Raw genomic sequence first — 11,130 nt, 5'->3', positions numbered from 1 at the left:
GGGTCTTCTGCCCACTCCGCGCATGACTCGCGCATCTCGTCGCGCATGTGCGCAAGTACACACTCTCGCACATATATTTCGCGTCTTTTCCCGTCTTTTCCGATCTAATCCGTTCCGTCTATAATTATCTAGATTAATCAATAAATCATTTCAGATTAATCTCGGATTACGATAATTATACTCAAATCATTTCAGATTACGGTAATCAAATTCTCGGGCATTACAGTCGTCTTCATAGGTAGAAAATGCGCTGATTTCGTAAGACGGTCCACTATCACCCATATAGCATTAAACCCCTTGATAGTCCTCAGAAATCCAACAAAAAAATCCATGGTGATATTTTCCCATTTCCACTCGGGAATAGGAAGTGGCTTAAGCTTTCCCGCTGGCCTCTAATGCTCTGCTTACTTGTTGACATGTCAAACACTCGGATAAAAATCGCAGAATATCTCTCCATGCCCGGCCGCCAATATAACAACTATAGATCTTTGTATATCTTCGTGCTTCCTGGATGAATGGAATATGGCGTTTCATGAGCTTCCTTCATAATGAGCTCCCTCAAAGAGTCGCTATTAGGAACCCATAGTCGATCTCGATAACGAACTATACCATCCACCTCAGAATAAAGCTTCCGGCCCTTTGGCTTCATCTCTCACTCTCCACTTTTGCAATTGCTCATCAGCAGACTGTCCCTTACAGATCCTATCTCTCAAAGTTGAGTGTGCTGTCAATGTGGCAAGATTAAGGGCCTCTCCCTTAGCATACACTGTATGTTCAAACCGTTGAATCTCGGACTGCAGTGGTCTTTGAAGTAACAATTGAGTAATAACTTCTGCCTTTCGACTCAATGCGCCTGCCACTATATTTGTTTTTCCAGGATGGTAGCTAATGTCATAGTCGTTGTCTTTTACCAACTCTAGCCATCTTTTTTGTCTCATATTCAACTCTTTTTGGATGAAGAAGTATTTCAAACTTTTATGGTCGGTGAAAATCTTGCACTTCTCCCCATATAAGTAATGTTTCCAAATCTTTAGTGCAAAAACTACCACTGCAAGCTCAAAATCATGAGTGTGGTAGTTTTTCTCATGAAATTTCAACTTTTTCGACGCATAGGCTATAACTCGATCATTTTGCATCAGGACTGTGTCGAAAAAAAGTTTAGAAGCGTCGGTAAAAATAACATACTCTCATTACCCTGATGGCATAGATAACACTGGTTCTGAAATCAAGGCTTGCTTTAACTTTTCAAAACTGTCTTAACACTCGGATCCTTATGCAAACTTTGCATTCTTCTTTTTCAAAACGGTCATGGGTACCACAATAGATGAGAATACCTGAATAAACTTTCTATAATAGCCAGCTAGTCCCAAGAAACTTCGGATCTCGGTTACACTCTTCGGTACTGACCATTCTTTAACTACCTCCACTTTACTTAGATCAGCCTCGACTCGATCTATAAATGATGTGGCCTAAGAACGCCACTCTATCAAGCCAAAATACACACTTGCTGAACTTTGTAGATAGTTTCCTATCCTGCAGTACTTGCAGTGTTGTACTCAAATACTGACTATGATCTTCCTTATTCTTCGAATAGATCAAAATATCATCAATGAAGACAATAACAAACTGATCCAGATACCGCTGAAATATGCGATTCATGATATCCATGAAGATCGTTGGTGCATTGGTCAACCCGAATGGCTTGACCATAAACTCAAAGTGCCCATATCGAGTCCTAAACGGTGTCTTATGAATATCAGACTCTTTCACCTACAATTGATGGTATCGAGAACGAATATCAATCTTCGAGAATATCGACGCTCGTTGCAACTGATCAAATAAGTCTTCAATTCTTGGCAAATACTTATTCGTGATAGTGACTCCATTCAGCTCTCGATAATCGATACAGAGTCGCATACTACCATCCTTCTTCTTCACAAACGCCCCACAGAAAATAACTAGGGCGAATAAAAACTGAAGAACCTAAAGGGGGGTGAATAGGTTCTTTAAGGCCCTTTAGCGTTTTTAAAACGAGTTTGCAAAAATTGCAAGCGGAAGACTTGAGGGACAATCACAAATAAATATGATAAATGAATGCGTAAAGTAAGTGCGTAAAATAAATGCGTAATTTAAATGCAATAAAGTAAATGCGTAAAGTAAAGAGGGATAGAGATGTTTATGGAAGTTCGACGAAGAATCGTCTACGTCTCCCCTTCTCAATGAGGATCGAGGTATCACTATAACGACTTGGCTTTAGGAGCTCCAAGCTAGCTTTTACAACCACGCCTCGATGCGTCTACTTGGCCTTGAGGGCTCCAAGGATAGCCACGAACTTTACAACCCACTCGAGAGTATTACTTTCACTCTTTTTCTACAACTCTTTTGATATTACAACTCTTTTAATCAACGCACACAAGAGATAGTATAAAGCTTTGTAAGAGACAAGAGAGAATGGAGTGGGATGGATGAGAATGCATCCTCAAAGGCCTATTTATACTAGTCTTGGACGCCAAGGTTCGGATCTTCCGTTTATGCTTCGGAACTTCCGATGTGATTGAAATCAATTTGCGTAATTCTGGCATGACTTCGGATCTTCCGTTCTTGACTTCGTAGGGTCCGAACATATGCTTCAGAGGGACCGATCAAACTTCGTTTCTTCCGAACAATTCTTTCAGACAGTGTATGAACAACTTCGGAAGGTCCGAACTCCAGTTCGTACCGTCCGAACATTCCCGCGTTCCGGAGATTTGAAATCTTCAACACTTCGTAGCTTCCGATCATGTCCATCGTAGCGTCCGAAATCTACTCAATCAATTAGTCAGATCAAATTGTCTCCGGATTGAAGTGATTTGATTGCTTGTGTTCGGAACGTCCGATCCAGTCTTCGGAACGTCCGAACTTGCTCCTCGCAGCTTCCGAACAGCTTCTATTTTGCTTCTGATTGGCACAATTTCGGAACGTCCGAACCAAATTTCGGATCTTCCGAACATTTCGGAACGTCCGAACCCAATTTCGGATCTTCCGAACGTAACCTTGTTCTTAATTTCCTGCATGCCTCAATATAAAACATTAGTACATTTTTAAGCCAAGTTTTGGTATCATCAAAACAAAAACTTTGGGATATGTTACAGCATTAAAAACATTAATCTCATCCTCGAGATTTGTATGCGTTTAAGGCGTAACAAAAACCTTGTCTAGCACTTCTTGGATTTGATATTTAATTCTTTCATTTCAGCCGGTGCTAGATGATAAGGTGATTTAGAAATAGGTATAGTGCCCTACATCAACTCAATAGAAAATTCCACCTCACGATCAGGTGGAATGCCAGAAACGTCTTCATGAAAGACACTAGGAAAGTCTCTGACAATATCAACATCATCTAATTTCTGACTGATAGGAGAATTTGATGTAATGACACAGGCTAGAAAAGCATGGTATCCTCGTCTCAGAAGTTTCCTCGCACATAAATAAGAGATAATGTACGACATTTGCTTGTTCCCCGCCACCTCAAAGACAAAATATTTCCCATTAGACGGTCGAACAGACACTGATCTTTGACGAAAATCTATTGAAGCTCCATTCGATGATAACCCATCCATACCAAGTATGATGTCAAATTCAGGCATAGGGAGTACGATAAGATCTTGCCGAACATCTTTAAATAAACGAAGCTCCAGATTCTTCACAATACTAGACGTGCTCATCTGGTCACCGGAAGGAATAGAAACTTTGAAACCCAATCCCCCCTTAAAATTTCTGATTAATTGCATTTTGACCCTTCATGACTTTTTATGATTTTAAATGTTAAAACGTTTATTTTTAATGTTTACGAATTTTTAATATGTTAAATGTTTATTTTAAAATTTTTATGGAAGTTTATGATTTTTAATACGTTAAATTATGATTTTTAAATGTTTATGAATTTATATGATTTAACATTGAAATTTAAAATATATTTTGCATGCTTCGTTTAAAAGAAAAACGATATTATATGCACGTTTTTATTAAGTGATGGAAATACGAAATGTTGAAGGACGTGAAGGGATTGTGACTAATATGATGATATATTGGAGATATTGTGAGGGTTATGGTCCCAATGGGAGCCCGAAGATCGTGTTTCCATGGATATGGATACGAATACATTAATATGTTAATACGTTGGCCAAGGCCCAGTTGACGGGTTAGAGTGTCGCTGGTATCCCCGCCGCCCAGTACTGTGGTTTTATCTAGATGGATCCATCACACAATACTATTATGTATATGAGTCACAATCACGATCTGAATTCAACAAACACGAATATGAATATGAATATGATGATATGAATATGTTTATGTTTATATGAAAATGTTTATGTTTAAAGTTGATGTATCATTATGAAAATGTTTTTATTTAAAGTTTATGCATCATGAAAATGTTTACGAAAATGTTATGTTTACAAATTATGCATCTTCATGGAAACAATATTTTAAGTATAAGTATTTTTTACTGTTTTATGTGATCTGTATATGTATTACTTGTTATCAAGATTATGGTGTGTTGAGTCTTTAGATTCACTAGGTGTGATTGATGCATGAGGTCTTGATGGTTGATCTGACTGGATTGAAGGTGCACATAACTCGATGACCGACGCTAGTTTTCCACACTAGTTATTTATTATGATTTTAAGATTATGTTAAATATATTTTATGACTTTTATTTATGTTTATAAGTGGTTTTTGAGAGGTTATAGTATGAGCTATTGTGGGGACCCGGACGCTAATCCATTCCTTAATCGTCTTTAGGAATATTTAATCATTCATAATAAACAGGGTCTAAAATTTTTCTTTTAAAATGAAAAGCGGAAAAGTAATGTAATTAAAATCAAATTACATGTTAAACATGAACATACAAATCTGATGTCATCTACAATAATCCAACTAGGTTCAACTACATGTCGGTGCTGAATCCTAAGTTGCTTCTGAAGCCCGGATCTCCACGCTATCTAATCCAGCCTCGTTCTCGTCTTGACCCCGCTCCTATCCCACCTGTTGCCATGCACACATACAGACAAGACAACAGCCGGATAACTCCGGTGAGAATTACATTCTCAGTATAAATCATGTATACATGCAATCATATAAACAATATAAAAGCATATAACGGATAATTCTCACATGTATCAAATCAGAACATGAATCAATATAATACTAAATCAAGTTCTAAACATGTGTCCTATTCAGGAACATAATCAATATGAAGAATAATTCCTATTCTAAACATTTACCCATATCCGGAACATAATCAATATCAAGAATAACTTCTATTCTAACCATATACCAATATCAGGCACATACTCCATATCAAGAATAACTTCTATTCTAAACATGTACCAACATCAGGAACATAATCAATCTCAAGAATAACTTCTATTCTAAACATGTACCAATATCAGGAACATAATCAATATCAAGAATAATTTCTATTCTAAATATGTACCAATATCCGGAACATAAAAGGACATGAACCATATTCAGGAACATAATCAACATCAATCAAGATCAATCAATATAATTGTCACTCAAGCTCGTGACTCCACGTTTTAGACTAGACTCAATCTTAGTCTAGGGATCCCGGTTTCCAGATGTGGTATTCCTATATCGAATTCCGTAAAGGATGGAACCATAATCTCTATTACTCGATATAACCAGTGCCCTGGTATTCCTATATCGAATTCCGTAACAGAAGAATTCCAATACCCTTTACTCGATATAACCAAATATGGTGTTCCTATATCGAATTCCGTAATAGATTCCATTACTCGATATAACCAAACATCCATTGTCCTGACCTAACCGTCAAGGACTGTAGCTTTATCGCCAATATCCTATCTTGAGACATCGTGCAATGTGCCGTGGCGATACCACCACTATCCGGCACTTCTGTCACAAGATAACTCGTCTAATACCTGTCATCTAATATCAAGAGAACAAGTACATCAATCAACTTAATGCAAATATCAATGCAATAAGGTAAAGTATATGATTTAGGGAAACTCGAGTCAAACCTCCCTCGAGTTGTGCAATCCCAACTCAACATTAATTTATACATTTATCTTCTCGGTCTGATGAAGAAGAAGAAGTCCCGACTCTATCTCGGTCCATTCCCAATCTGGTAATAACAGTTGAATAGGTATAATATCAATACACAATTCAATTCAATACCTGTTCTGATCAATATCAAATCACAACACAATCTGATCAATGTCAATCGACATACGGTATATCAATACAATCTAAATCAATACCGACTCTGATCAATTTCATTCAACTGATGTTTCGACGGCATAACAATATTGTCTCGATAATCCCGTCAGTCCAAACATCACGGATATAATACCAGAACTCATAATCAATATCGATACCAGTCATAATCTCAATAACAATACATATCTGATATGAATTCTCAGTCAAAATCGATTCCAAAAATCATAACCATTACAAAACTAGTCCGTTCTTCAATCTAACTTTGATTCTATGATGTCTAACATGACAAGAACATCATATATGAATCTTACTCAATTCTGGCAATATCATAATTTCAAATCATGTCAGAACGTAGAAAAACTTACGTCACGTTGTAGCCTGTGTCAAGAGGAACACGGTGCTGTGTTCAGATTCAAAATCAGACGGACAGTTCGCTCGAAAATCAATTTCGAAAATCACGAACATAGCTTTTCCCCGAAGCTTTCCCTCGGCCAAATCTGAATGAATTTCGTTCATTCCATATATATATATATATATATACCTTGATACATTGCATGCAAGGCAAGTGGCGAGTTTTGAGTTTGCATGCCGCGCGCATATGCGCGCTTCATCTCGCGCATATGCGCGAGACCTACTGGAGTGCTCGCGCATATGCGCGCCCTTTCTCGCGCATATGCGCCGGTCGTCTCTTTTGAGATTTTCGGCCGAACATCTCTAGATGTTCGGTTGAACATCTTGGATTAGAATGTAACGATGCCCGACTTCTTAATTCAAGTTTGTATAACCTCAATCATGTCAATTGATCAATAAATCATTCCAGATTAATCTTAAATTACGGTCATTATACCCAAAATCAATTCAGATTACGGTAATCCAATTCTCGGGCATTACAGCTATACTTTTCAAATAATGTTTTTAGGTTAGTAAAAAGTTTGACGATTTTTTGCTTTAAACTATTTCCTTTGGATTTTTTTAAATGTCAGTTGGTTGGGTTATTTTAAAATGGCGTAAAAAATACTCTAATTATTTTATGCAAAATTTCGTCCGATCCTAGTAAGGGTTTTGAAAAAAAAAATTCTCGTACGTTTTAAGAAAATGAATAGCAGACGTTTCAGTTGGTATGAGAGCAAATGTCCTGTAAAGGGTTGTGCCACAATCAGTGTCGGGAAGCTCAGTCGTCAAGCCCCAAATTGGAAGTTTACATGCTTTATATGATATATATGTTGTTACCTGCATGATTAAATGAATTATATGTTTACGTCGCATGTTTAATAGTTTCATGATAATATATGTTTTATATGCTTTGGAATTATACGTGATACGATATGAAATAATAAAGTATTTGATTCCAACGCATGTTGGCTTTGTGGTGGAATTGTACTATTTTGATTTTTGGGTTTTAGTATTGATGTTCTACTTTTGGGCCATAAGTTAATCGTGAATATTATGAATGTCTTTGGGACACGTAGATTTTCTAAGAAAATATTTACGATTCGTGGTTACTAGTTGAATTAATATTTGGGAATTTCTCATAAGTAATAATGATTCGAAAATTGCGATTATCTTTGGAAGTAAGAAAATGTATAAATTGGTATTTTAAGTTTGATGAAAGGTAAGATTGGTTATAGGAATTGATTTTGGGTAAATAAGTTTAAATTTATCGAAATTTATGTTATGGGAAACCCGTAGAAGGGATTTAAGAATGTCAAAAACTTATGGGTTAATTGTAGGAATTTTTTAAAGTAAGGATCAAATGAGATGATTTTTGAGGAAAATAAGAATTAAGTTTGCAATTGTTAAAGAATTTGGGGACTAATTTAGCAATGAGCAATTAAATGGTTTAAATGATTGGAATTTCGATGATTCGGGTCCGAAAGGATATTTAGAACCTTGGGATATCTTAGGTTATAACGTTATAAGGGATGTTAATCAAGGGAATTATATGATGAATCAATATTAAGCTTGAGAATCTAAGCGTCAGTAGGTGAGTTTGGGATTTTAAGATTGAAATTTGGTAAGTTGATGAACATTTTGGGTTTAAAAAAAGGAAAATACTATACGATATGATAGAATTAATTTAATTGTGGTGATGAGACTCAAAACCAGTAGATCGCGTTAGTAAAACCAGAAGATAATATAGCAGAAGTTCTCGTATAGCCTTAACAAAGCAGTACTCTTCGAGTACTTACCAACTTAAATAAATAGAAGCAGAATTCGGCTTATACAAGATCAGAACTTAACGACTTTTACTTGATCGTTACTATATTTAATGTTACCGTTACTTTATCTAGTACGAGTATTTATTGCACCATTAATGCTGAACAAAGACATCAAACGCTCATTACCAGTTTTGGTAGGAGACAAGACTGATTGTTTCGTAGCTTTCAGCAGGACTGCTTTTAGGTACTAAAGCTGATCTTGCTCAGAAGTCTCAGAAGCCGTCTCTGAATATAGACCTTGGACTCTAAGTTTTCTATATATATATTAGGTTCAATCTTATAAAGAAAACAACGTTATTATCTTTATCTAGAACGATTATTCCAACGTGAGTTTGAGCCATCTTCAACTATTTATCTTCAAAGCTCAACATACAGAAAAGCAGCACACACTTTACTATCAATATCCGATCTTCTGATATCATTTTGTGCTTCTGTTTCATAAAATCTCTTCAAGCTAAAAACTTCGCTACATCTTTGAGAAGAGTTTGTAAACTGGAAAAGATTCTTTTCCAGAACCTTGTTGTATTCGTTTTTAATGAGTTGTGTAAATAAAAGTTTCAGTAGGCTAAGGGTAAGCCCCACTGAAGTGGGTGTGTACAAGTGTTGTACTGTAATATCCAAAGTCTTTTAATGATACCTTCTGAAAACAGAAGAAGGGGAGACATAGAAGATTGTATCTTTGAACTTCCAGAAACAACCACTGTTCTACTGCCTACTGTTTTATTGTGTATCACCGTACTCCATTTGATCGTTTCCAGACTTATTATTGTGATATGCTGGACTTACTCTTGAACAAGATAAGCTATAATCTCTTACAGGATTCTGGCACCCTTTTCAAAATCAACCAACAAAGGAAAGAGTTTATTCACCCCCCCTCTAAACTCTATATCGATCCTGAACAAGTAGTATCAGAGCAAATTTTTCTTGTTCTATATTTAGAATAGATATGGCACACTTCAGAAAGGTTCCCATGTTCTCAAAAGAAGACTTTGATGACAGGAAGATCCGGATGCAAGCTCATCTTGCAGCTCAAGGCGATGACATGTGGTTTGTCATCACATGTGGTCGGTTAAAGATCTTCAAGTCTAACATTGTTGATGTTATTGAGGGAGCAACCCAGATGGTTGAGAAGCATGGAAGTGAATAGACTGGAGAAGATAAAAGGAAAGCTAATCTTGATAATGTTGCGAACGACATTCTCTACAAAACTTTCGACAAAAATATCTTCAGTAAGATCAAGATGTGTTCTACTGCTAAAGAGATTTGGGAAAAACTCATCAAAATCTGTGAAGGAAATGAACAGACGAAGGAGAATAAACTATCTGTAGCAATGCAGAATTTGATAATCTCAAAATGAAAGCTGGAGAAACTCTGAATGAGGTTCACGAACGTTTCAGTAGCTTGGTTAATGAGCTGGCAGCTCTTGGGAAAGAATATGGCAACAGAGAAATAACACTCGAAGTTATGAGAGGTTTACCTAGAGAATGGGATATAAAAACTATGGCTATGAGAGTATCTAAAAATATGAACAAACTAGAATTACATGACTTGTTCGCAGACTTAAAAGCCTACGAGTTTGAACTTGAAGTGAGAAGCGGAGAGGATCCCTCAACGAATCTACCAACCAAGGCTCTCATTGCTACTACTACTGTTGTTGCTACTGCTGCAGTTGTTCCAAATACATCACTTGATACTACCATTGAAAGCACATCTGAGAAGACTGCTGAATAGATCAGCGACGATGCAATGTCTCTATTTGTGAAGAAATTTTCCAGATTCATGAAGAAGAATCATCAAGCTTACAAGGGTCCTAACTGAAACTTTAAGAACGATTCACCATCTGTTGACATGGCATGTTTCAATTGTGTAAAAGTTGGCCACTTCATTGCAGATTGCCTGAAGCCAAAGAAAGATGATCAGAAGAAAAAGGAATACAAGAGGAATGGCAAGAAATCTAGAAGAGATCACAAAGATATGATTGCATAGGAAAGAAAATCTAAATGGGCGGATTCCAGTTCTGAGTCTTCTGACTCAGAAAGTTATTCTACTGATAGCGATGCAGAAGAAATCAAATGTCTCATGACAGACATTGAATCCACCTTGACATATGTAGAGGTATTTGAATTTGACTCGAATGAATTTACACGAACTGATTTGGTTAAAGCACTGCATGACATGATGGAAGAGTACTCGATACTTTCTCAGTCATTCGAGAAAGTTAAGATTGAAAATCTACACATAAAGGATCAAGTCAGTAAGTTCGCTTGCTTGCAAGAGAATAGCTGCAATGATTTAAAAGTTGAGATGAGTAAGTTAAGAACTGAGAATGACAGGGTTAATGTAGATTACCAGACGATGAAGTCTGAGAATCAAAAGTTATCTATTCTGGTAAATGCATGAAACAAGTCTTCTGTTTCTTTAGAGAAAATGAAGCAATCTGGTGACATAAGTGGTCTCGGATTCAGCAATAGTGAAAGCACTTCCGAAACAAGTACTAAGCCAGAAATGGATACAAGCAAAGGGAAACACATTCATTTTGTTAAACCTAGTGTGGTATATGAAACAGCAGACCAACTGTTCGAGTTGAAAGGATTGTAGATCAGACGAACAAAAGGAAGCATTATGGTCTATGTTATGTTGAAACTAATGGAAGAGTTCACCAGAGTTC

General features: G+C 36.6%; 1 protein-coding gene across 1 annotated transcript; it reads right to left on the bottom strand.

The window, feature by feature from the left end:
- Positions 1-3,278: 3,278 nt before the first annotated feature.
- Positions 3,279-3,770, bottom strand: LOC140817913 (uncharacterized). Its single transcript, XM_073177705.1, has one exon. The coding sequence runs from the start codon at positions 3,768-3,770 to the stop codon at positions 3,279-3,281; it is 492 nt and encodes a 163-aa protein (XP_073033806.1).
- Between the last annotated feature and the right edge of the window lie 7,360 nt (positions 3,771-11,130).

This window comes from Primulina eburnea, chromosome 17 (assembly GCF_022965805.1).
Source record: "Primulina eburnea isolate SZY01 chromosome 17, ASM2296580v1, whole genome shotgun sequence".
In the NCBI taxonomy this organism is placed as follows: Eukaryota; Viridiplantae; Streptophyta; class Magnoliopsida; order Lamiales; family Gesneriaceae; genus Primulina; species Primulina eburnea.
The sequence above is the reverse complement of the archived record's forward strand: the minus strand, read 5'-3'. Positions and strand labels throughout refer to the sequence as shown.